Source organism: Chiloscyllium punctatum, chromosome 9, assembly GCF_047496795.1.
Source record: "Chiloscyllium punctatum isolate Juve2018m chromosome 9, sChiPun1.3, whole genome shotgun sequence".
NCBI lineage: Eukaryota > Metazoa > Chordata > Chondrichthyes > Orectolobiformes > Hemiscylliidae > Chiloscyllium > Chiloscyllium punctatum.
In genome coordinates this window covers 46,684,497-46,712,474 of record NC_092747.1, presented here as the reverse complement: position 1 = coordinate 46,712,474, position 27,978 = coordinate 46,684,497, and the positions used below count along the sequence as shown (strand labels likewise).

General features: G+C 41.2%; 1 protein-coding gene across 3 annotated transcripts in view; it reads left to right on the top strand.

The window, feature by feature from the left end:
* zmym2 (zinc finger, MYM-type 2) overlaps nucleotides 1–27,978 on the top strand; it is a 163,295-nt gene that overhangs the window by 83,181 nt on the left and 52,136 nt on the right. For all 3 annotated transcript variants that reach the window (XM_072577409.1, XM_072577410.1, XM_072577411.1), the window contains 4 exons: nucleotides 3,480–3,593; nucleotides 4,274–4,424; nucleotides 4,848–5,020; nucleotides 5,993–6,158. In XM_072577409.1, the coding sequence (XP_072433510.1) occupies nucleotides 3,480–3,593; nucleotides 4,274–4,424; nucleotides 4,848–5,020; nucleotides 5,993–6,158 (604 nt within the window). The remainder of the gene's footprint in view (nucleotides 1–3,479; nucleotides 3,594–4,273; nucleotides 4,425–4,847; nucleotides 5,021–5,992; nucleotides 6,159–27,978) is intronic.

Genomic DNA, 27,978 nt, shown 5'->3' with positions numbered 1-27,978 from the left:
TTTGAGCAAAAATTCATTTTCCCTTTCTATGTGGAAGTTGCACATTTTTCATTTAAAGTCATACAGATGTGCAGCACAGGAACGGATTCTTTTGGTCCAACTCATCTATGCCGACCAGATATCCCAACCCAATCTAGTCCCACCCAACCCTTCCTATTCATATATCCATCCAGATGCCTTTTAAATGTTGCAATCGTACTAGCCTCCATACATGTACCACCCTCTGCATGAAAAAGTTGTCCCTTAGGTCTCTTTTGTATCATTCCTCTCTCATCCTAAACCTATGCCCTTCAGTTCTGGACTCCCCAACTCCAGGGAAGAGACTTTGTCTATTTATTCTATCCATGCCCCTCATGATTTTATAACCCGCTATAAGGTCACCCCTCAGCCTCCGATGCTCCAGGGAAAACAGTCCCAGCCTATTCAACCTTTCCTGATAGCTCAAATCCTCCAACCCTGGCAACATCCTTGTAAATCTTTTCTGAACCATTTCAAATTTCACAACATCCTTCTAATAGGACCAGACCAAAAGTGGCCTAACCAATGTCTTATACAGCTGCAATACGACCTCCCAACTCCTGTACTCAATACTCTGACCAATAAAGGAAAGCATACCAAACGCCTTCTTAACTATCCTATCTACCTGCAACTCCACTTTCACAGAGCTATGAACCTCCACTCCAAGGTCTCTTCGTTCAGCAACACTCCCTAGCACCTTACCATTAAGTGTATAAATCCTGCTAAGATTTGCTTTCCCAAAGTGCAGTACCTTGCATTTATTTAACTTAAACTCCATCTGCCTTTCCTCAGCCCATTGGCCCATATGATCGCGATCTTGTTGTAATCTGAGGTAACCTTCTTTGCTGTCCACTACACCTCCAATTTTAGTATCATCTGCAAACTTAATAAGTATATCTCTTATGCTCACATCCAAATCATTTATATAAATAACTAGTGGATCCAGCACCAATCCTTGTGGCAATCCACTGGTCGCAGGACTCCAGTCTGAAAAGCAACCTTCCACCACCACCCTCTGTCTTATAACTTTGAGCCAATTCTGTATCCAAATGGCTAATTCTCCATGTATTCCATGAGATCTAACCTGCCAACCAGCCTCCCATGGGGAACCTTGTCGAATGCCTTACTGAATTCCATATAGATCACGTCCGCCGCTCTGCCCTCATTAATCCTCTTTGTTACTTCTTCAAAAAACTCAATCAAGTTTTTGAGACATGATTCCCCTTACACAAAGCCATGTTGACTATCCCTAATCAGTCCTTGCCTTTCCAAATACATGTACATCCTGTCCCTCAGGATTCCCTCCAACAATTTGCCCACAACTGATGTCAAGCTCACCGGTCTATAGTTCCCTGGCTTGTCCTTACCACCCTTCTTAAACAGGGGCACCATTTTAGCCTACTTCCAGTCTTCCAGCACCTCACTTATGACTTTCGATGATACAAATATCTCAGCAAGGGGCCCACCAATCACTTCCCTAGCTTCCCACAGCGTTCTAGGGTACACCTGATCAGGTCCTAGCAATTTATCCACTTTTATGCGTTTCAAGATATCCAGCACTTCCTCCTCTGTAATATGGACATTATTGAAGATGTCACCATCTATTTTCCTACATTCTATATCTTCCATGTCCTTTTCCACTGATACAAAATACTCGTTTAGTATCTGACTCATCTCCTGCGGCTCCACACAAAGGCCACCTTGCTGATCTTTGAGGCATCCTACTCTCTCCCTATTTAACTTTTTGTCCATAATGTATTTATAAAAGCCCTTTGGATTCTCCTTAACTCTATTTGCCAAAGCTTTCTCATGTCCCCTTTTTGCCATCCTGATTTCCCTTTTAAGTATACTCCTACTGCCTTTATACTCTTTTAAGGACCCATTCGATCTATCTTGTCTATACCTGACGTATGCTTCCTTCTTTTTCTTAACCAAACGCTCAATTTCTCTAGTCATCCAGTTTTCCCTACACTTTACCGGCCTTTCCTTTCACCCTAATAGAAATATACTGTCTCTCGGCTTTCGTTATCTCATTTCTGAAGACTTCCCATTTTCCAGCTGTCCCTTTACCTGCGAACATCTGCCTCCAATCAGCTTTTGAAAGTTCTTGCCTAATACCGTCAAAATTGGCCTTCCTCCAATTTAGAACTTCAACTTTTAGATCTGGTCTATCCTTTTCCATCACTGTTTTAAAACTAATAGAATTATGGTCGCTGGCCTCAAAGTGCTCCCCCACTGACACCTCAGTCACCTGCCCTGCCTTATTTCCCAAGAGTAGGTCAAGCTCTAGTAGGTACATCCACATATTGAATCAGAAAATTTATTTTGGGATTGTTGAGGATTATCTATTATTATTGCTTCAACTTCTAGTTTGTGGTGTTATTCTGCTGGTCACGCTGCAAGTAGGACTCTTGATCCCCATCTTTGGAACATCCTGAATGCTAATGGCTGTTTTCAAGTGTGGTGGCATGGGAAGCCACTTTTGTGTTGCAGTTTGTACCTGGGACCCCGGTTGCTTGCGTTATTCAGTAACATTCCCTGTAACTGTTTTTTGTCCTGCATGGGTCTATTAAATGAATAGCTGAAGGAAAAGAAACTGCAGGTCTACAGTGAGCACCCAGATAAGTAGGACTAGTTGAGCTGCACTTGCCAATAGTCCTAGAAGGACTGTCACCTTCTGTGTTTCTTATACTATAATATACTGGCTTCACACATCAATTCCAAGATTATTTGTTATTCATTTGTATTCATTGCTGCCAAAAAGCTTACTTTACCCAGCAATAATCTTCCCTTTGGACAAAACTGAAACACAATAAAAAAGCTGGCAAGGCCTCTTAACAGCGTACACATTTCTCTAGCTGTGCAACTTCTGAGAGCAGAAGTCATGCAGTGACAAAAGTTGACATGCATTCAACAAAGGAATGCAGACAGTGAAATCAATTGTCAGAGATGGCTAGGTGAAGGATTGCAGGTTGGTGGTGAGATTTACTGCCAGACACTTGATGATTGGCTAGTCAGTCATAATCTATGTATTGGAGACCACTGTTCTTGATAAATCATGCCTTACCTGACATTAGCATACTTTGAATTTTTCTTAGCTTTTTAGATGCAGTTGAAGAACATCATTGTTGTATTTCCATTTAACAACCAGTAGCCATATCTGAAGACTCTTGTTCCCTTCAAAATGTTTGCATTTGAAGCCTGGCAGTGGGTTTGAACGTCAACCAGTCATTGCTATCATCCGGATTGATAGATCAGATGTTCAATAGTGGCCAGAAACTGGCCTATTTTTTTTTGTGTCGAAGCAGTGGGCCAAATGGCCTAATTCTGCTCTTATATCTTATAGTCTTATGATCACAGGCTTGTGTTTGTATCAAGGCCATGGCTCTTGAAAATACATCTGGAGAGAATTGGAAGAACCTATTAATGTGGATGTAATATTTATCATGATTACGCTTTAGTCTTACAGTGTACAAACAACAACAAATGGTCAGGTTGTTACAAGTGAAGTGCAACTGAAGTGTACCTACTGCAAAACTGGATTCAGTGCTAAGCCAGAGCTATTGGAATGGGAGGTAAGGTGGAAATAAATTTTAATGTAAATGCTGTAACTAGCTGCAGATGGCTTTTGAGTAGTATTATGGGACAGTCACACTGATTCTCTTCAGAAATTCAAAAATGATAAATGAAAGTGAGTTTATCTTTGAATGAGGAGAAATTTCATATTCAGTGGACACCAACTGGGAAGTTGGATTAGAGGGTGAAGTAAGGTTAGAGTTGGGAAATGGTAAAAACATATTTGGAGAGGGCAATACATAGAGTGTTTTTTATGGTTGTATGGAAATGACAAGACAGGGATCTAGAAAATGAATTTACAAGGACAAAGGCTAACATGGTTGATCTTTAGATTTATGAAATTAACTCAGGCTACTTATGAAATAAGTTTTGAAAACTACAACCTATTTTGAGTGTCCATCATGTATTCCCAAGCCCTCCACTTAGCTTGAAAATGATCTGTACCTTTTAAGGTAGTGAGAAAAATGGTTGGAGTGACATATAGAAAAAAAATCCAAGAAAAGTCCCAAAACGTTTCAAACTGAAATCGTGGAACCTGATTAGGGAAGAACACCAAGTACTGCCAAATATGATTCAAACATGGGAAGTCAAAAGTGCTTTCATCATAGCACCTTAGTTATTTTGGTTAGTTTATTTTATGAAAAGAATGTAAATAAAATGTCATTTACATTTTTTTCAGAATCATGTATTTCAGTTCTGCAGTAAACTGTGCTGTGAGGATTACAAGAAACTCCACTGCATAGTGTCTTACTGTGAATATTGCCAGGAAGAGAAAACTGTACACGAAACTGTGAAGTTCTCAGGAGTAAAGAAAGCATTCTGTAGTGAAGGTAGGTTGTCTTGCAATGTACTTGGCCTAATGAGAGAAGTAATTTTGAACATTTTCCCCAAATTTCTGTTTGATTAGAATTAATTTTTAATCTTGTATATTTAATATCAGAAGATAGGGATGAGAGTTGACCATTCACCCATTGGATCAGTTTATCCAATATCAATTGCCTTTTGTGGAAAGAGTTTTGTGTAATTTGTACATTTTATTGCAGTTGAGAAACTAAAGTGGAAGTGTATATTACAGAATACTGCCAGGGCTGAAAAATCTTTTAAGAAGTCTAAGTAAAGATTTTATCTGTTGGGTGGAAAAATAAATTTATCTCTCTATGTAACCTATATATCTGGGATTTTAGCCATATTTATGTAACTTGCCTGTTTACATGGATGGAAGATTGCTTAAAAATAATCGATTCTGTTTTCAGGCTGTAAGCTTCTGTATAAGCAGGACTTCGCAAAGCGTTTGGGTCTGCGCTGTGTTACCTGCAGTTACTGTTCCCAGATGTGTAAGCGGGCAGCAGCTAAAGAAATTGATGGAAAAGCAAGAGATTTTTGTAGTGATGATTGTTGTAAAAAATTTATAGACTGGTATTTTAAGGTCAGTGAAGTTTATTTTCTTAAATAGATTTTTAAATCATTTTTCCTTATTTCAAATTTGCTTTTATAATCAAAATTGCCTTATAGATTGCAAACAGCCTACATTCTTAAATCTAGTCCTTAACTTGCATAACTGGCATATGATGTCGATCCATTATTGGGGAATATTATTGATTAAAATTGATCGGAGTAATTTATCTGGAATGACTGTGGATAAACATTGTGGAGCAGATTAAGTGAAATGAACAGACCCAATGACCTTCCTAATGGTGATAGAATCCACAAGAATATATTTTTCACAACAATAATGTTACAAAATAAAAAATGGGTAACTTTTTTAAATGCTACATAAAAGCAAATTTTAACTAATCTATTTGCCACAATGTCAATTCCATTTGTAATTATCCGTACCACAGCAAAATAAATTGATGATGGATGATACATGTGTCATTTTCAAATGAATATACCTCAGCAGCTTTCTTTTCCATATTTCCTTGGAAGTGGCATTTTAATGTACAAGTAAATGCATTGTACCATAATAAGAATAGATGATAAATCAAAGGAAGCAATGTAATTTTTGTTTACTGATGACATCTACAAATGGTTTGGTATCGCATAGTTGCTTTTACTATGAATTTATATTGTGTATTTCCTAATAAAGTTAATTTTCTTGACAACATTAATCTAATTCATGAACGGTGGCCTACTTTACATAAAATTAGTCAGCAATGTCATTATTTTAAATGTTAATTTCTTATATAAATATTGCTTTATGGAAAAATACAAAATACAAGAACATTACTACTTGTACCAATTAGACAAACTATTTGATGTGCAGAATGATTGGAAGATTCAGTTAAATCTATTATTTAGATTGGAATTGCAGCTTGAAAACAATTGTAGCTATCTTTTAAGTAAATGCAGTATATTTCAGAATTTTCCATTTTCCTGAATTAATCTTTTTCTATTTTAGGCTGCACGATGTGACTGCTGTAAAGCTCAGAGAGAGTTGACTGAATCAGTTCAGTGGCGGGGAGAAATGAAGCATTTTTGTAATCAGCAATGTCTCCTGCAGTTCTATTGTCAGCAAAATGAACCCAACATGTCTACACAAAAAGGTCCTGAAAATCTGAATATGGGTAAGTTCTTTCTTGAAAGAACATGGAATTTAGAAATATTTACTCATATTTGCAGTTGAATACTCCTGCAAAAGATCACAGTGCAAAGTTGAGGTTAGCAATTTAGATGTCAGCAGTCCACATTTACGATCTTCTAGAATGCAGGGGTACAGTCATTTGACAGAGTTAGTAGGAAAGGTCACTCAATTGCAATGTAATCAGTAATGTTACGCCCAAGAGCATGCATAGTAGAAGTCATAAGTGTCAAACATTTTTCCAAAAAATGTATGATTTAAAAGCGGGCAAATGAACAAAAATGAAAAAAATTTAAATAAATTATATACTGATACATTAAAATAAAGTGTCAAGCAAAGTATTTTTGGAGGTGAGCATGCACATTTGGCAATTATCTTCAGATCATTGGTATCAGCAAATACTTCTAATGTATTCTTGGTCATATGACAAAGCATAATGTCTGTCCTTGGATAAATATTTTGATCCAATCATACTTACAACAGATACTAAAAACACATTTTACAACAACCTTTTTGAAGTGAAAAGGTGAATTTTGTTTTTTGGACTGTGCACTTAAAAATGGGAAAAGATACTGCTTTAAACCAAGACACTGTGGAAAATGTTTCAACATTTAAAAATAAGTTGGTTGGGGATCCAAGATGGCAGCAATCTAGAAGGATCACTTTGCTGAGCTTTGCACTACAACACAGGCGAGGCAGAGCTGTTGCCCGCACCCGTCAAGTAATTTCTACATAAGATTACTGGGAAATAACCATAGAACTTTAAAATCTTACTTCCCTTCATTCCTGTCACGAGGAAATGCCGAAGAAAGAAAGGAGCTCATCCGAGACCAGGGCTGCAGCCCAACCTACCGACACGGCAGACCCAATTACTTACTGGCCTTGGTCGCAGACCTCACAAAGTCTCGCGAGGTGCTAGGAAAGCAGATATAGAAAAGGCTGGCCCTAATATCTGCTATGTTTCAGAAGCATGAGCAGCATCTAGGTAACTTCAGAAAAAGGTCAGACGACGTCGAAGGCAGAGTCACAGTGGCGGAGGCCGAGAGTGACTCTTCTAAGTGTAGGATCAAAGCCCTGGAAAAGCAAATCCGTGGTTTACTTGATCAGGTTGATGATCTTGAGAATAGAGGCAGAAAGAAGAATCTTCATATCATCAGTCTGCTGGAGGGGACAGAAGGCGAGCAGCCAGTGGAATTCTTCGAGAAGCGGCTGCCGGGATTCCTTAGCTTGGAGAACTGAAATGGTAAAAATGAAGATTGAAGGAGGTCACCAGGTCATGGCACGGAGGCCAGGTCTGGACCAATGCCCTCACCTTATCCTGGTACGGTTCAACAATTATAGATTTTGGATTAGTGGTGCTGGAAGAGCACAGCAGTTCAGGCAGCATCCGAGGAGCAGCAAAGTCGACGTTTCGGGCAGAAGCCCTTCACCAACACTTATAGAGACAATCAAAGAGTCTTGGAAGCTTCCAGAACCCAGGAAAAGGATCCAAGGGCTTTGGTTCACAAGGGCTCCAGGATCATGTTTTTTCAGGACTTCTCTGCAGCAAAGATCTGGAAAAGGAAATCCTATGATGGCATCAAGAAAAAATTGAAAGAGCTCGGGATCCAGTACTCTCTAAGGTACCCAGCATTGCTTTGGATTGCCTTTAATGGATCTGTACACTTATTTGACTTGCCCAAGAAAGCAAAAACCTTTGTGGACACGCTAACTTAGACTGGATGATTTAATTGATATTGATAATAGCGTTGTTCAGGTTAGCTCTTCTTATAGGAAGTCTGGTTGGGGTTTCCTTTTTTTGTTGGTAATAATCTGTGTTAAATTACACTCGGGAATGGACAGAGTATTCACTTATAGCTTCTAAGTTAAGCTATAGCAAGGGATGGCTGAGGTATTTACTTTTAACCCCTTTGTTCACATTGCTATTCTTTTTTTCTCTTCTCTTTTTCTACCTGTGTTTGTGGTGCAGCCCTAGCCAGGAGGAGTTAAGAAGGTGATTGAGATGGCTAGATGCCTATCTATGGCGGTTTAAATCTGGTATTGAACTACCCCGATTGCCATATTGGCAATGGGGCGGAAAACAGGGTCTTGGTGTGTAGGTACCCTTTCTGAGTGGGGATAAATTCCCCTATTCACTGCCATTGATATTTCATGTGCCATTTTGTTTTTTTTTGTTTTGTTGTACATAGTTTTTGAAAGTTTTGTAGGTTTGTTAGTTGTAGCTGTTTTAGTTTGTGTAGTTTTTGCAGTTTGTGGATTTACTTTCATTGAGGTTCAGCAATTTGTAATACGAGTTTTTCCTCTCTGGAGTCTAAATGTTGCTACAGAATGTTATGGTTAATGACGTGCTTAAAGGGTGTACCTGGAACATTAAGGCGAGACACTTGTCAATTAAGAGGAAAAAGGTACTCTGCAGTCTTAAAAAGGTAAGGGTGGATATTGCCTTATTGCAAGAGACACATCTGGATGATAGGGAACATTTGAAATTGTAGCAGAGTGGGTATGATCGAGTTTATTTCTCATCTTTTAATATGAGGAGTAAGGGAGTGGCCATACTTGTTAAGTGGAATCTCCCATTTATGTTACTAGAGTGTGTTAAAGAAACATACGGGAGGTTCTTAATCCTAAAGTCTTGATAAATGGAGGAGGATGCGGTATTTTAAATGTTTATTGTCCCCTGGCTCACCACCTCAAATTCCTGGTAGATGCATTCTCTAAATGATTGGTCTTGCATCTCAGCATATTATCATGGGGGGAATTTTAATTGTCTTATGGATTCCACGGTAGACAGATTGCCCAAAGTCCATCCGATACCCTCTTTACAATCTAAGCAGTTAGGGGACTTATGTGTTGAACTAGGGTTGTTGGACGTCTGGAGGTGTCTCCACCCTACAGGCAGGGATGTAACGTTTTTCTCCAATCCGCACAGGTATCACACCAGGACTGATCTCTTGTTGACCCCCACAGCACACTTGGACTCAGTCGCATCATGAGCAATTGGCAATATTACGATCTCTGATCACACTCCAGTGTACTTATTGGTCAAGAGTAAGGACAGTATGGTAGCTTTGGACACTGGCAAATGGATCCCTGGATCGTTAAGGATAGTAAGTTTGTTGAGTCTTTCTCCAGTGAATTCAGGGCTTTCCTAGACTAATTCAGGCTCGGCCAGTCATCCATCCATTCTCTGGAAAACTGCTAAAGCTTATGCTAGGGGGTTAACTGTTTCCTGCTCTGCCAGTAGGAAGCAGCAGAAGAGTGAGTAGCAAGAGTGTCTGCTTGAAACACGGCTGAAGGTTAACTTTGATGGTTAAGCTACAGAGGATCACAGCACTTCGGTCCACACTGAACTCCATGCTCACATATAGCTACGTTTGCAAAACAAAGGTTGTTTAAGCATGGTGATAAGTCGGGCAAGAACTTAGCGTATCTTGACAGAAAAAAGAGCGCCCCTTCAGCCTTCGCCTCAATCATGGAAGGTGCTGGAAACCTAACCTGTGAGTCTAAAAGGATTAACACGACATGTCAGAGATTTTACTCTGAATTATATCAGTCTGAAAGTTGTGAGAATGGGGAGGATAAGATGGAGTTTTTTTGCAAGAATCTGGAAGCCTAACCGTGAGTCTAAAAGGATTAACATGACATGTCAGAGATTTTACTCTGAATTATATCAGTCTGAAAGTTATGAGGATGGGCAGGATAAGCTGGAGTTTTTTTCAAGAATCTGGATCTCCCGGGTGTAACCCCTGAACAAGAGTCTTTCTTTAATGTCCCATTATCAGTGCAAGAGGTGCAGCAGGGTATGAAGCAGCTTCAGAGTGGAAAGGTGCCTGGTCGTGACAGTCTTCCCAATGAATTTTATAAAGAATTTATAAGCATTTTGTCAGAACCGATGCTCAGCATGTTCAATGATTCATATAGTCGTGACCGTCTCCCGCCATCCTTAAGAAATCTTAAAAAAGGAAGGACCCAGAAGGCTGTGCTTCCTATAGGCCCATTTCATTTTTGAACTTTGATTTCAAAATTAAATCTAAGACTCTTACACTAAGGCTAGAAACTGTGTTGCCTTGCATTATTAAAGAGGACCAGACAGGCTTTATAAGGGCTGCAGATCATCTAATAATGTCAGGAGGTTACTCAATGTGATCTAAGCATGTCAACAACTATCTGTACAGGGATTAGTGATCTCTAAATGCAGAGAAAACATTTGATAGGGTTGAGTGGCCATGTCATTTTTATACTTTTGAGCGGCTTGCGAGAAGCCTTTATCAGATGGGTAAAGGTTTGTTTATAGTGACCTTCTTGCTGCAGTTCTCACCAATGGTGTGCAGTCAAGCAATTTTAATATCCTCGGGTATTTGACAGGGCTGTCCCGTATCGCAATTTGTGTTTGTGTTCTGCTGTCAGTTTAAAATCACCTTTTTACAACAAACAGCAGCAGGGGAGACACTCTCCTGCAGCACCTACCCCACCAGAGACTGCAGCAGCAGCAGCAGCCTCTCCTGAACCTGACAGACTCACAGGAATTGGCTGTGGCGATGGAGAGACTTACCTTGAAAGTTGGGGCTGCGATTGAGGAGATCCGTGGGGAGATTCATGCCCAGGTCCAACCTATCGCATCCATGCTGCAGAAGCATGAGCAGGAGATTCATGGCCTTGGGGAGCGGCTGGAGGACGTGGAGGGTTGAACTAAGGCCTCGGAAGCTGCAAAGGAGTCCTCATCCAGTTGGATCCAGGTGCTGGAGCGAAGGTGCAGGCCTTGCAAGATCATATCGACGACCTCGAAAATAGAGATCGGAGGATAAATCTCTAAATTGTCGGCCTCCCTGAAGGTGAGCAGCCAGTCAGCTTCTTGGAAAACTGGCTGCCGAAGGTTTTGGGCCTTCACATCGAGTCCAGCAGGCTGCAGATTGAAAGAGCTTATCGGGTTACAGTGCGCAGGTCAGGGCTGGTGCAGCGCCCCTGCCCGGTCCTAGTGCACTTCCACTCATATAAGGACAAGCAAAAAGTGATAGAAGCTTCTAGATTACTGGGAAATGATCCTCAGGGCACTGCTGTACAAGGGGTCAAAAATCATGTTTTTCCAGGATTTCTCTGCAGCTTTAATTCAGAAGAGGAAGTCCTTCGATGAAGTTAAAAAGAGGCTGAGGAACCTGGGCATCCAGTACTCCATGAGATACCCTGCAGTGCTCCATTCAGCCACGAGTACTCAGTTTATACATTTGACTCAGTGGATAAAACTAAAAACTTTGTAGACGCTTTATAATAGATGGATTGGCCTGAAGAGTATGGTTAATGTTTGTTCTGTTTTCCTGCTTTCCCCATGTTTTCCCTTCCTTTTTTTATTCCTTTCTTTCTCCCTAATAATTTCTTTTTTTGGAAAGGGGGCAAAAGCCTTGGAATAAGTTGTTCTTTTTTTTAATAACTGGATTTTCTCATGGGAAATTTTGTGAATGTCCTTTGTTGTCTCCCCCTTTTTTTTTCATTTGTTCTGTTTCTCTTTTAGGCAGAAGTAAGGGTAACATGAAGCCAGGGATGGGTGGAGTGCTTATCCTGACTTGGTCTTTTTTCTGTTGATTTAAGGATCATCTCCTTGTTTTTTTTCTGGCCTAAGGCTGCGGCACAGTCCGTGTTTGAAGGAGCTGTGAAGGAGGTGATGGGTAGGGTGAGTGCCCCCTATGGGCAGGGGGAAGAGTCTTCCATTCAAGGTTTTATAGTTGGTTTTCTTTGTAGTTTTTTTTGGTAGTAATAGTTGTTTATAATTATGATAGAGTATGTATATAGTATAATTATGATGTGTATATATAGTTCTTCGACTCTATGAGTCTTTATTTACTTGTGCTCGGCGCTTTGTAAGCAGGGTTCTCCCTCCAAGGGGTTCAAGGGTCTCTGAAAGGGGATATGGCTAAGTGTCTTATTAAATGGTGCACCTGGAATATTAAGGGAAGTCATTTGCCTGTTAAAATGAAAAAGGTGCTTTCTAGCCTTAAGAGGGAAAGGGTTGATATCACTTTGTTGCAGGAAATCCATCTTGATGATGGGGAACACCTAAAATTACAATAGGGAGGTTATGACCAGGCATTCTTTTCATCCTTTACTACTAAAAGTAGGGGAGTGCCGGTACTTATTCAGAAGAATCTTCTGTTCGCATTATTGGAGCAGGTGAAAGATGAGCAGGGACGGTTTGTGATACTTAAAGCCCTGATACGTGGGGAGGAATATGGCATTTTAAATGTCTACTGTCCTCTGGCGCATCCCCTCAAATTTTTGATTAGTGCTTTGTCTAAGTTGAGTGCTTTTGAAACACGGCACATTATTATAGGGGGGGGGATTTTAATTGTCTTTTGGATCCAACAGTGGACAGGTTGCCTTGTGGGCCCCCAACTATTTCTTCGCAGGCCAAGCAGGTGGTTGACTTATGCGAGGAGTTGGGGCTGGTGGATAATTGGAGATGTCTTTACCCTACCGGAGGGGACTTCACCTTTTTTCCAAACCTACATAAATGTCACACAAGGATTGACCTCTTTCTGGCTCCCTCGGCCCTTCTGGATTTGATTATGGTTCTAAAATTGGGAATATAGCTATCTCTGATCACGCAGCGGTATATTTGGAGGTTAAGGCCAAGAGTGAGAGGCTAGGTTTGCGGCACTGGCATTTGGACCCTTTTCTCCTTAAGGATTCCAAATTTGTGGGATACATTTTGCAGGTGTTTCAGGAATTCTTGACTATCAACTCAGGCACGGCTAGTAGTCCGTCTATGCTATGGGGGACTGCCAAGGTCTTTGCCAGGGGATTAGCTATTTCCTATTCGGCTAGCTGGAAATGACAGAAGGAGGAACAGCGGCGTCTACTTGAGATGCGGTTGAAAGCTGCAGTGGCGGCACATTTTGCGCGGCCTTTGGTGACTAAGCTACAGCAGATCACAGCCCTCCGGGCTGCCTTGAATTCAATACTGACACAAAACGCAAAGAAAGAACTGGCTTTTGTTAGACAAAGGCTGTTCGAATATGGGGATAGGCCAGGGAAGTATTTAAGTAAAAACAATGACTGCAGATGCTGAAAACCAAATACTGGATTAGTGGTGCTGGAAGAGCACAGCAGTTCAGGCAGCATCCAACGAGCAGCGAAATCGACGTTTCGGGCAAAAGCCCTTCATCAGGAATAAAGGCAGTGAGCCTGAAGCATGGAGAGATAAGCTAGAGGAGGGTGGGGGTGGGGAGAGAGTAGCATAGAGTACAATGGGTGAGTGGGGGAGGAGATGAAGGTGATAGGTCAAGGAGGAGAGGGTGGAGTGGATAGGTGGAAAAGAAGATAGGCAGGTCGGACAAGTCAAGGAGACAGTAACTGAGCTGGAAGTTTGAAACTAGGATGAGGTGGGGGAAGGGGAAATGAGGAAGCTGTTGAAGTCCACATTGATGCCCTGGGGTTGAAGTGTTCCGAGGCGGAAGATGAGGCGTTCTTCCTCCAGGCGTCTGGTGGTGAGGGAGCGGCGGTGAAGGAGGCCCAGGACCTCTATGTCCTCGGCAGAGTGGGAGGGGGAGTTGAAATGTTGGGCCACCGGGCGGTTTGGTTGATTGGTGCGGGTGTCTCGGAGATGTTCCTTAAAGCGCTCTGCTAGGAGGCGCCCGGTCTCCCCAATGTAGAGGAGACCACATCGGGAGCAACGGATACAATAAATGATATTGGTGGATGTGCAGGTGAAACTTTGATGGATGTGGAAGGCTCCTTTAGGGCCTTGGATAGAGGTGAGGGAGGAGGTGTGGGCACAGGTTTTACAGTTCCTGTGGTGGCAGGGGAAAGTGCCAGAATGGGAGGGTGGGTCGGAAGTATTTAGCATACCTGACTAGGAAAATGCGTGCTCCCCAATCCAGTACTTCAATCAGAGACAGTGCCAGGGTCCTTACATATGATACTAAAAAGATTAATGAGGGTTTTCTGAGCTTTTACTCTGAATTGTATCAGTCTAAAGGTTACGAGGACAGGAGGGCTAAAATGGAGACCTTTTTTAAGAACCTTGACCTCCCGGGGTAACCTTGGAACAGGCCTCTCTCCTTAATGCTCCCTTGACAGTTCAGGAAATATAGGAGGCAGCTAGGCAACATCAGAGTGAGAAAATGCCTGGCCCTGATGGTCTCCTGGGTGAGTTTTATAAGGAGTTTACAGGGATTCTGTCAGGGCCAATGTTGGAGATGTACAACCACTCCAATATGCATGAATGCCTACCACTATCTTTGAGAGAAGCTAGTACTTCCTTAATTCTTAAGAAGGGGAAGTTTCCTGAGGATTGTGCCTCATACAGGCCTATCTGCCTATTAAATTCAGATTTGAAGATTCTGTCCCAAGATCCTGGCGCTGAGATTGGAAAAGGTGTTGCCCCATATTGTTAAAGAGGACCAGACAGGCTTTATAAAGGGCCGCAGGTCCTCTAATAATATTAGAAGGTTACTGAATATGGTCCAAATTTGTCAGCAACGATCGATTCAGGGGTTGGTGATTTCCTTAGATGCAGAGAAAGCATTTGTCCGGGTGGAATGGCCGTATCTTTTTTATGTCTTAGTTTGGGTTGGGTGGGGTCTTTGCTAGGTGGGTAGAGGTTTTATATCGCCAAGGCTGCCCCCCTAAGTGTTGTTTATGTTAGTGATAGAGCCGCTGGCAGAGGCCATTTGTCAGAACGTCCACATAACTGCTCTGGAAGTGGGATCGAGGGCACACAAGATTACACTGTATGCAGATGATGTCCTTCTCTTTTTATCGAACCCGATGACCTCCGTACCCCATTTGATACAATGTGTCAATTCATTTGGGGCTATTTCAGGATATAAGATTAACTTTGCAAAATCGGAGGCGATGCCTTTGGGGAACCTTAAGGATGTACCAGAAGTTGAAGGTGGCCCTAAGTCCCCTTTTAAGTGGTCACAGGCAGGGTTCCGATACCTAGGCATTTTTATTACCCCCAAGTTTGATCTGTTATTTCGGATTAACTTTGCTCACTTGCTCAACAATATTAGGTGAGATCTCCAGAGATGGGAGGCTCTTCCAATTTCATGGCTGAGCCGAATATCTCTCATTAAGCTGAATGTTCTTCCTCGTTTGCTTTACCCCATGCGTATGCTCCCTATAATGTTTCCCATGTCAACACTACGGAAGCTTATGGGATGGTGTAGTTCCTTTGTCTGGCATCGTGGACGGCCCCTCATCAAACTTACTAAATTGCAGTTGCCTCAAGGAGGGGGAGGAGTTGATTTCCCAGACATCAGGAGGTATCAATTGAGTTTCCTGCTGTCCTTTGTCTGTGATTGGATAGGTAACGATCCAAACTCAATATGGCTGGATATTGAGGCCTCCCAGGCAAAGTGCCCTCTTGTTAACCTGTTGTTCATGGATAAGATGAGGACAGTTATGGACCACTGCCAGAACTCCATTGTCATTAGTACAGTCAAGGCATGGACGATGATGCATCAGAGTGAGGGTTGTTTATCCAAGACTTCGCCACTTACACCTATAGTTGGCATTCCAGGGTTCCAACCAGGGATGATGGACTCCGGGTTCAAACTATGAGCAGCGAGAGGAGTTTCTAGTTTGAGGGACTTGTTTGAGGGGGTTATGATGTCTTTTGAGCAACTGAGCTTCAAATACGGGTTGCCCAGCAAAGATCTTTTCTGTTTTATTTTTCATGTTAGGGATTTCATCCAGAAGAAGACTACGCTTCTCACAAGCCCTTATAAGCCAGATACAGAGAGGTTGTTGCTACGCTCCACAAGCACCCTTTCGGTTAATGCCCTCTATTGCCTGCTGGGCCTGGCAGGATATTAATCAGTTATGTGAGGTCTGGGAGCAAGAGCTAGGAGTGGAGATCTCTTCTGATATATGGGAGAACATATGGGAGAATACTCGAAAGATCTCAATCTGTAATAGGACATGTGCTATGCAGTTAAAAGTTCTGCACAGGGCTCATCTGGCACCAGACCATCTGGCAAAGTTTAATAAAGGGGCATCTTCAATGTGCCCCAAATGTAAAATAAGTGTAGGTACTCTTACCCCTTGCTTCAAGACTTGCCATAGGCTCCGTGTTTATTAGAGCGCTGTGGCAGGAGACATAGGGAGGGTTTTGAGGACTAAAGTCAAAGTAGACCCGATATTCCTCCTCTTAGGTCTACCAAATTTACCATCTTTAGACGGGCATGGGAAGAAACTATTTAATATTCTTGCATACTGTGCACGGAAGAATATTCTGATGAACTGGATGTCTGACAACCCGCCGGGCTTGCTGGGACAGCAGCAATTAATTATGGTGCACATTCCCTTGGACATTTTTACAAACATGGTGCACCACACAACAGACCGTTTTTATAAGACATGGCAGCCCTACTAGAGTTATTTAGATATAGATTTGTCAGTTATCTTAACTAGGGCGTTTGTTTAACCAGAATGGTTAGTTTGTCAAGCCCTGGGTCCTGAAGGGGGTCTCCTGAGTTAATATGGGTATATATACTATGCTCCCGTTCCTTTGGGAGCTCTGTGCCAAGCATAGCTGTTCTGTATTTTGTGTTTATTTTGGTTTTTTTGGGTTTTTTTATCTATAGTTATTTACTAATTTATTGGTATTGCTCTGCACAGTGTTCGGGTTTGTTTTGTATTATAGGGTAGGTTAGTAGTTAGCAGACAGTAGTTGCATTGTAATTTGTTTTTTTTCTTTTTATTATACTGATATTTGTTATTGATTGTATTTTTCAATAATTTTATAAGTTAAAAAAATTTGCAAATATATTTACAAAAAAAATCACCTTTTTGCAATAAGCTGTTTTCTTGCCAAGTACAGTGATTTCATGCATTTTTGTTTTAAATCTGGGTTCATCAGTCATAAGTTAGGGACTTTGGATAGTCTGATTAAATCTTTTCACATTTGTGACATCTCTAGGGATAGTGTGGCTTGATTTCCAGCACCTACCCCATTCTGCCATGACAGAAGGCTAACACAGTTGCCTAACTCTATAGATAGAAAATGATCAACAGTATTTGCTTATGTCATTGCTGACTAATGTTACTCAATGCAACTCAAATGCTTGTTGAACAGTGAAACAAAACTTGAAGGATCGTGCAACACAAGGAGGTCATCCAGCCCATCACACTTGAGTTCTGAAGAAGCGTCACTGGACCTGAAACATTAACTCTGATTTCTCTCCATAGATGCTGTCAGACTTGCTGAGTTTTTTCAGCAATATATGTTTTTGTTTCTGATCTCCATCATCTGCAGTTCTTTCTTTTTTTTCATACTTGTGTTGAAAAGATGTATCTAATTAGGTTTTCCTGTATCTATTTGTTCCCTTGCAATATTTTTCTTCTAATTGTAAATGCAGAATTTTCTTTTGAACATTAGTAAATCTTTGTTCACCTTTAAGGTAGTAAATGTCAAAAAGCTTGATGTTTTTCTTAAATCTCCATATTCTTCCATTGTCAGATAACTTAAATTTACATAATCTGGTTGCCCTTAAAACCCCTCAGAATCTTGAGTACCTCACTTTTTCCTGATATAACAAATGGTATGCCACGTGGATCAATGCCAGGAGCTCAACTTTTTACAATATGGATATGCTAGTGCATGATTTGCAAAGGTTCGTATTGTGACAATGCTGTCACATTAAAAAGGCTATTTTGTCCTTTTTGCCAAGGGCTGTGTTTATAGGATGTTACTGAATTGGAACAGTTAATTAGTAGTCGTTACTGTATCGGGTCAGTTGAGGTTTCCCATAGTTAAGTAATTCCAAATTCTTCTTTCTTCTGTTTGTACTTCAACTGTAGTGTTTAAATAAATTGTGTTACTTAAGCCAAGTGGTTTGACCAGTTGCATCACATCTGGAACACCCACTCCACATCTGTGCTTAAAATTACAAAAAATTAGGGTCTAGGCTACCTTCTGAAAATATTTTGAGAGGGTCTGGCCTGGTTCCATAACAGATTGGTAGCTCGTCTGGCATTGATCCTATAATTCCACTTTGGGTTTAGTGTTGTTAGACTCAGAGGTGGCGAATGGTAGGTGTTAATGTCTTTTTTTCCAAGTGTTGAATTCAGTTGGTTGAAACAATGCTTTGAATAGGAATGGCTCTTTTAGTCACTAAGAGTTTTCTCGGGGTGGAAGAAGTGACTGTAGGGGTGTTACAAAAGGTGAGCGAGGCAAAGCTGTTGGAATTGGCAGAGAAGCTGGAGTTGAGGTTGCCTTCATCTGTGAGAAAAGGAGAGGTAATTACAGCAATAGCTCAACATTTAAATTTGCTGTAAATTCCCTCTGAATCTTTGGAAATTGCTAGAACTCACTTGCAGGTGAAGCAGAATGAACGTTGAAAGGAGCTGAAACAGTTTGATTTATGGTTAAAAGAAGAAGAAATGGAGAAAGAGACTTCGAACCTCAGAAGTTGGCTGAAAAGGATGGAGGTGTTAGCAGAAGGTAGGCTTGGTGAGGAGGATAGTGATGATGAGCAAATCCACTGTAGAGAAAGGCCTGCTGTGGATCTGATGAAATATATCCAAGCATTACCTAAATTTGATGTGAAGGATGTAGAAGCCTTTTTCATTTATTTGAGAAAGAATATTTTGGAGGAGCTCAAAAGTTCACTTCCTGAGGTAGTGAGAACTGATGTGGAACCAGCCGAGAGTTAAATTTGCAAGATTACCAGCCGAAATGGCGGATATTTATGAGTTGGTTCAAAATCAAAGTTTGGCTTCTGACATCAGTTTCACTCCATGAGGGATATAAATTGGGGAAAAGAGAAATTCTCAGGTGCTAAGGGAAAAGTAGATCTCATTGAAGATAATAAAGACAGCTTACCACAGGGTAAAAAGGAAACCCATGCAGGGAAAGAGAAGTTAAAAACCTCATGTGTTTTGACTGCAATAAAGTAGGCCACATAAAGTCACAGTGTTGGGGGTTTAGAAAAGGCACTGGGAAGACGGATGTAGGAAAACAGGATAAGCCAGTGAATTTTGATAAAGTGGTAACGGAAAGCACAGTAGAGGCTAAAATGATGCACGGGAATATACAACATAGTCAGAGACTGGTTGAGAAGGAAGTGCCAGATCTTCTTAAATGATTTACTTGCAAAGGTAAGGTCTACCTACTCACATAGGTCAGGAGCAGCAGATAAAGAAGTTATTGTATTAAAAGATACAGGATCATGTCAATCTTTGATGTTGAGAGATGAGGAGGTATGTGACTCAGAAGAACTATTGCCAGAAAAAGTGCTAGTATGTGGAATCCATGATGAGAGAAGCGTTCCATTTTGTAGAGTGTGATTGGAATGTCCAATTAAAAGTGGAGAAGAGGTGGTAGGAGTACTGGAGAAACTCTCAGCTCCAAGAATAAAATTTATCCTTGGTAACGATGTAGCCGAATCACAGGTAAGAGTGCTGCCTACTGTGGTTGAAAAGTCAATGGAGAATCAGGCAACTGAGGTATTATAGGAAGTATATCCTGGGATTTTTCCTGACTGTGTGATAACAAGATCACAAAGCCACCAGTTGAAACAGGAGTAGAAATCAAAGAATTCAGATAAGAAAGTTGAAGTAGAATTATCAGAGACCATGTTTGATCGAATGGTTGAGCCAAAGCAAGAACAGGTGAAGGACAGTGTGAATATTTTTAGCTCAAGAGAAAATAACTAAGTTACAACAGAAATCTGAAAATCTGAAGCAATTGTATTAAAAAAAACATGCACAGAAGAATCTGAATGTATTCCGGAATGTTATTTTCTTAAAAATGATATCTTAATGAGGAAATGGAGACCATTACATATTCTGGCAGATGCGAAATGGGCAGAGGTTCATCAAGTTGTATTACCAGTGGGTCATAGAAGGAGGTGTTGTGAGTAGCACATGAATTACCAGTAGGAGGTCATTTAGGGTTAAGAAAAACTCAAGCTAAAATACAAAAAACATTTTTACTGGCCTGGACTGCATCAGAATGTAGTTGAATTTTGCCAGACATGTCATAACATGTCAGGTAATTGGAAAACTTCAGGCGGTAATAAAACCAGCACATTTAATACCCTTTTCCGTGTTTGAGAAACCTTTCACAAGGGTCTTAATTGATTGCGTAGGACTCCTCCCTAAAACAGAAAGTGGGAATCAATATTTGTCAACAATAATGGATGTGAACATTAGATTTCTAGAGGCCATTCCATTACACAATATTACGACTAAAAGGATTGTAGAAGAATTACTAGATATGGACAATCCACAGCGATACTACAGATTAAGGGTGAAATTTTACATCAAAATTATTCAAGGAAGTTATGGATAGCTTAGGAACAAAACAATTCAAATCCACTGCATTTCACCCAGGATCGTAAGGAGCATTAGAAAGGTGGCATCAGACTTAAAGACCATGTTAAGGACTTATAGTCAGACTATCCAGATAATTTCGATAAAGGATTCCATTTGCATGTTTTGCCATTTAGGGATACACCAAATGAATCAACCAAATTCAGTCCATTTGAATTAGTTTTTGGGCATGAATGGAGATAAAGTATTTGTGTTATTTCCAGTGATAGATGAACCTTTAGAAGCAATGATTTGGAGGTGCCGATGTTGGACTGGGATGTACAAAGTTAAAAATCACACAACACCAGGTTATAGTCCAACTGGTTTATTTGGAAGCATTAGCTTTCGAGCGCTGCTCCTTCATCAGGTGATTGTGAGCACCTGATGAAGGAGCAGCACTCCGAAAGCTAGTACTTCCAAATAAATCTGTTGGACTATAACCTGATGTTGTGCGATTTTTAATTTTGAAAGCAAGGTTTAGTGGATCTTATCAAATCAAAAGGAAATTGAGTGAGATGAGCTATTTGACAAGAACTCTAGACGGAAATAAATTTCACAGCGTGTGTCATGTGAATATGCTCAAAATGTATTTTGATAGGGAAAGAAGGCAAAAGGAGAATGTGTTCCTAGTCACAACACAAAGTGAAGAATCAAGTTCAGAGGATTTTGAATTGGACATTCTTCAAATTAAATTGCATAACAAGGAAGTTCTCAAAAATTGGGATAAACTATTATTACTAGAGTTATTACTATGACATAGCGAGATATGTGGGAATAAGCTAGGAAGTGCTAATCTAATTATGCATGATGTAGATACAGGAAATGCTGTTCCACTGAAGCAACATCCTTACAGACTTAACCCTCTAAAGTTGGCAAGGATTCAAGACGAGATTGAATGCATGTTCCAAGATAACATAATTGAAGTGAGTTGCAGCGACTGGAGCTCATCCATAGTAATCATGCCAAAATCAGATGGTACCTAATGGTTATTTATAAACTATTGGAAAGTCAATGCAGTTACAAGGTCCAATTCATATCCTATTCCATGTTTGGAAGATTGTATTGAGAAGGTGTGGCAAGAAACCTATATTTCTAAGTTGGCCGTACTCAAAGGATACTGACAGATACCTTTATTTGAAAGAGCGAAGACAATTTTGGCTATCGTAACACCAAATGGACTGTATCAATTTAAAGTCATGCCATTTGGTATGAAAAATGAGCCAGCCACATTTCAAAGACTAACCAATGAAGTTATCTCTGGATTACCCAATTGTGTGGTATACATCAACGACCTGGTTATTTTTAGACACACATGGAAGGAACATTTGCAGCATTATCTGCATTATTCAGTTGACTTGAGAGGCAGGCTTGGTGATAAGAGTGAGTTCAACAAAGTCCAAGTCACATTCCTGGGCCATGTTACCAGACATGGACAGATGGGCCCACAAAATATGAAAACAAAGGTTATGGGGGAGTTTCCCATACTGTCAATGAAGTGAGTCGAAAAGTGTGGCGCAGGTAAAGCACTGGTTTGACTAGTTGCATTACACCTGGAATTTCTGTTGAAGGGCTTATGCCCAAAACGTCGACTCTCCTGCTCCTCGAATGCTGCCTAGCTTGCTGTGCTTTTCCAGCACCGCACTTTTCGATTCTGACTCTCCAGCATCTGCAGTCCTCATTTTCTCCATTGACAAAAAGAACAGTATTACGATTCCTGGGATTGAGTGGGTTTTATTGGAAATTTGTGCCAAGTTTTAGCAGTGTGTCTGCTTTACTCACTGGCTTAATGAAGACATGCACAAAATTTCAGTGGATGGAGAAATGTCAGAAGGCATTTCACAGCCTAAAAGCTGTGTTAACCATTGCCCCAGTATTAGTCACACCTAATTAGGCAAAACCATTCAAGGTGGCTATCAATGCAAGTGATGTGGTTGTTGGTGCTGCACTCTTACAAGAATACAAGAAGACAAGAAAAAGATAGAAAGACCTATCAAGTACGTCACCAGGAAATTGAATAGTCATCAGCAGAAATATTCCACAATTGAGAAGGAGATCTTGAGCTTGGTGTTGGCATTACAATATTTCCACATTTATATTGCCAGTAATGTGTCTGAGACAATTATATATTCTGATCATAATCCGTTAATGTTTTTGGAGAAATCTAAGGACAAAAATTCCAGACTGTTTAGATGGAGCTTATTACTGCAGCTATTCAATTTGAATATTATCCAAGTGGCACAACAAGAAAACATAATCGCCGACACATTGTCGAGTCTTGGATGAAGAAGACTGGAGGCATTCAATAGCAGGAGTAAATGGACTGAAATAGAATTTAGTAATGAATATTTGCATGCTTAGAGTCAATGTAATATCCATATATTGTAGTGTACTAACAAAGTAGGACCAAGGAGTTTAAAATGAAGCCATCTTTGTGTATTGATGGTTTCTTTTAAGAGCGGAGCTATGACGATGTTGTCACTTTAAAAAGCTTATATTGTCCTTAGTTTTTTTTTGAAGAGAGATCGTAAAGGTAGAGGTGCCGAAGAGTGTACTTGAACAATGGAAGTGGAGTGGCCAGTTCTCTAGTTCAGGTTTTTTCTAGTTTGTTTAGCTGTAGCAGTTACAAGATGTGTGATTCCAGGGGAATTGCAAGCTTCCATAAAGAGTTCCTCTGACTTTCTTCTGAGATCTCTCTCTTGATGCTGCTTCCTCCTGCCTGTAAGAATCTGTGTTTGAATTTATCTATCTCTAATCTCAAGATTCATGTTCCTCTCCTCAGTGAACACTGATGCAAAGTAATCACTCAGAATCTCAGGTTCGACACACAGCCTTCCTTCATTATCCTTTAGTGGACCAATCCTTTCTCTAGTTACCCGTTTGCTTCTTATATAAGAATGAAATGCTTTGGGATTCTCCTTAATTCTGCTGGCTAAAGCTATTTCATGACCCCTTTTAGCCCACTTGATTCCTCATTTAAGACTTGTCCTACTCTTCTGATATTCCTCCAGGGCCTGTTCTGTTCTTAGATGCCTAGACCTTATGTACGTTTCCCTTTTCCTCTTGGCTAGTCGTACAATTTCTCCTGTCATCCATGGTTCACGAATCTTGCCCTTCCTATCCTTTACCTTCAACGGGACATGCCTATCCTGCACTACCTTTAACCTATCTTTGAAAGCCTCCCACATATCAAATGTGGACTTCCTTTCAAATAGCTATGTCCAATCCACATTTCCAAGCTCCTGCCTAATTTTGATATAATTGGCCTTGGCCCAGTTTAGTACTCTTCCCTTAGGATCACTCTCATCTTTATCTACGAGTATTCTGAAACTTACAGAATTGTGGTCACTGTTCCCAAAAAAATCCCCCACCGCAACTTCTACCACTTGTCCTGCTCGTTCCCCAGTACCAGGTCGGATATGGCTCCTTCCCTCGTCGGACTATTGACATACTGCTCTAGAAAACTCTCCTGGACGCATCTTAGAAATTCTACTCCATCCAGATCTCTGATGATAAGTGTATCCCAGTCAATGTTGGAAAATTAAAATCTCCCATCACCAGTACCCTATTGCCTCTACATTTTTCCATAATCTGTTTACCTATTTGTTCTTCTACCTTACGGTCACTGTTGGGAGGACTGTAATACAGCCCCAACAATGTAACTGCACCCTTCTTATTTCTCTGCTCCACCCATAATGCCTCACTACCCACGACTTCCATAGTGTCCTCCTTTAGCACAGCTGTGATGTCATCCTGACCAGCAATGCAACTCCATCCCACCTTTTACTTCCCCCCCTGTCCTGTCTGAAGCATCTATATCCTGGAACATTTAGTTGCCAATCATCATGCCCTTCCTTCAACAAAGTCTCTGTGATTGCCATAACATCATACTCCCAGCACCAATCCAAGCCCTAAGTTCATCTGCCTTACACACTATACTCCTTGCATTAAAGTAGATGCATTTCAGGCCACCAGTTCTTTTGCGCTTGTCCGCTCTCTGTTTACTCTTCCCTTTATTGATGCTATCTTCAAGATTCTTACAGTCTCCACTTTGCTGCCTACTTGTTGTCTCTTCTGGTTCCCAGTCCCCTGGCACATTAGTTTAAAACCGCCCCAACAGCAGTAGCAAAAACTCCCCCAAGGACATTGGTTCCAGTCTGGTTCAGATATAGACCGTCCATTTTGTAATAGTCCCACCTTCCCCAGAACTGGTCCCAATGTCCAACAAATCTGTACCCCTCCCTCCTATACCATTCCTCAAGCCACGTGTTCATCCTGCCTATTTTTCATTTCTGCACTGGCTAGCACATGGCATTGGTAGTAATCCCGAGATCACTACCTTTGAGGTCCTCCTCTTTAACTTCTCTCCTAGTTCCCTGAATTCTTCTTTCAGGACCTCATTTCGTTTTCTACTTATATCGTTGGTGCCTATATGCAGCAAGACAACTGGCTGTTCACCCTCCCTTTTTAGAATGCTCTGTAGCTAATCGGTGACATCCCTGACCCGAGCACCTGGGAGGCAACATACCATCCGGGAGTCCTGTTTTCAGCCACAGAACTGCCTATCTACTCCCCTCACAACAGAATCCCCTATGACTATGGCCCTACAAGTTTTTTCCTGCCCTTCTGAACAGCAGTGCCTGCCACGGTGCTATGATCTTGACAACTTCTACCCTCTCCTGGTGAGCCATCTCCCCCAATGGTATCCAAAACGGTATACCTGTTTTGGAGAGAGATGACCTCAGGGGACACCTGCACTGCCTTCCTACTCTTTTTCTGTCTTTTGGTCACCCATTCACTGTCTCCCTCAGCATGCCTAACCTGCAGTGTGACCAGTTCACTAAACGTGCTATCCACAACCTCCTCAGCATCATGGCTGTTCCACAGTGAGTCCATCCACAGCTCCAGAGCAGTCATGCGGTCAAGCAAGAGCTGCAGCTGGACACACTTCTTGCAAGAGTAAGAGTCAGGAACGTCAGACATGTTCCTAAGTTCTCACATCAAGCAAGAGGCATATGCCACGGGTCTGAGGTCCCCTGCCATTGTAAGCTTAACTTTATATGAACTAACTAAAATCAAACAATGCACTTAAATATATGAAAAAGAACGATAACAAAGAAATAAAAACCTTGCCTTAGAGTCTTTTTCTTCCGGTTAGAGGAGGGGGGGCGGGCGGGAGATACTACACATGTATTATCTCGGGTTTAGCCACTGCCCAAATATAGATCTGGCAGGATCTGTGCAGAGAGAAATAGAATTGAAGTTTCAAATCCAGTACAGAGTCATAGAGCTCAACAGCACAGAAAAAGGCCCAAAAACCAAGAGTCTGACTCTTCTTCCCAACTAGAAAGGGTTGAAATTAAAAAAATATATATTTTTGACAGAGGCAGTGACGATGTAGAGGCCAGTGCAACATACAAAGGTCTTGTTAAAAGTGGTGAAGAAGAAAAATAGATGTCAAATGGGTATAAACTAAAATGTGAAAGGGAGAGAATGGATTTTCTTTACTGAGAGCAAAGTAAATAACAACTGAAACAAGATTATGATGTTGGGGGCGGAAGAGCGAAAATGTAAGGAAAATGTAGAACAGACATCATGCAGTCAAGCTCTGAAGTTGTAGAATTTGATATTGAGCCCTAGAGGCTGTAAAATGCCTAAGAAGAAAGGTGTTCCTGAGGCTTGTGTTGTGCTTCTTTGGTACATGCAGCAGGGTCAGGACAGAAATGTTAGCTTGAGAACAAGGTGGTTTATTTAAATGGCAAGCAATTGAAGGTGGAGTCATTCCTATGACAGAATGGAGATGTTGCACAAAGCAGTCTGCATTTGGTATTGCCAATGTAAAGGCATCAACATTGAGTTTGTATAAAACCAATAGACGCAGGTTACTGTGTTTGGCAGTATAGAGTCATAGAGATGTACACCATGGGAATAGACCCTTTGGTCCAACTCATCCATGCCGACCAGATATCCGAACCCAATCTCATCCCACCTGCCAGCACCCGGCCCATATCCCTCCAAACCCTTCCTATTCATATTCCCATCCAAATGCCTTTTAAATGTTGCAATTGTACCAGCCTCCACCACTTCCTCTGGCAGCTCATTCCATACATGTACCACCCTCTGCGTGAAAAAGTTGCCCCTTAGGTCTCTTTTATATCTTTCCCCTCTCACCCTAAACCTATGCCCTGTAGTTCTGGACTCCCCCATCCCAGGGAAAAGACTTTGTCTATTTATCCTATCCATGCCCCTCTGTAAACCTCTGTAAGGTCATCCCTCAGCCTCCGACGCTGCAGGGAAAACAGCCCTAGTCTATTCAACCTCTCCCTGTAGCTCAAATCCTTCAACCCTGGCAACATCCTTGTAAATCTTTTCTGAACCCTTTCAAGTTTCACAACATCTTTCAGATAGAAAGCAGACAAGAATTGCACGCAATAATCCAATAGTGGCCTAACCAATGTCCTGTATAGCCGCAACATGACCTCCCAACTCCTGTACTCAATACTCTAACCAATAAAAGAAAGCATACCAAACGCCTTCTTCACTATCCTATCTACCTGCGACTCCACTTTCAAGGAGCTATGAACCTGCACTCCAAGGTCTCTTTGTTCAGCAAACACTCCCAAGGACCTTACCATTAAGTGTGTAAGTCTTGCTAAGATTTGCTTTACCAAAATGCAGCACCTCGCATTTTCAAAAGATAACTGAAGCCGATATTGCCAATATAACCCTTTCAAAAATATCTTTTGGTGGTGCCATGCATTGCCACTAAGGGGCAATAGAGGGGCACATAAAAATTCAGACATTTGGAGGTGCAGAATATTTAATGGTAACTTAAGAGCTTAATTCCATCTTTGAATGCTTCCCAGGCTGATTTTGAACTCGTTCTCTCTCCCTCTCTCTCTCGCATCCTAGTTCAGGAACTCCTTGTGTCAGAATTCTCTTAAGGTTAAAATGAAGGTTCATTTGGCAGCTAGGAAGGCAAATGCAACATTGGCATTAATTTCAAGACAGCTAAAAACACGAAAGCAGAGAGGTACAGCCGACAATTTATAAGATTCTGGTCAGACCGCATTTGGAATATTGTGAGTCATTTTGGGCTCCATATCTAAGGAAAGATGTGCTGACGTTGGAGGAGATCTAGAGGAGGTGTGAAAAAATATCCTTGTGAGGAAGGGCTTTTCATATGAGGAAAGGTTAAGGATTCCATATATATACTGGATAGAGTTGAGAAGGATGGAGGAATAGGGATCTGATTGAAATGTACAGAATACTGAAAGGCTAGAGTGGCATGAAAAAGATGTTTCTGCAAGTAGGAGAGGCTGTGACCTGAGGGCATAGCCTTACAGTGAAGGGATGACCCTTTAGAATCAAGATGAGAAATGTCTTTAGTCAGAGGGTGGTGCATCTGTGGAGCTCATTCCCACAAAGGGCTATGAAGGCCAAGTTAGTGAGTGTCTTCAGGACAGAGATAGATAGGTTCTTGATTAGTAAGGGGA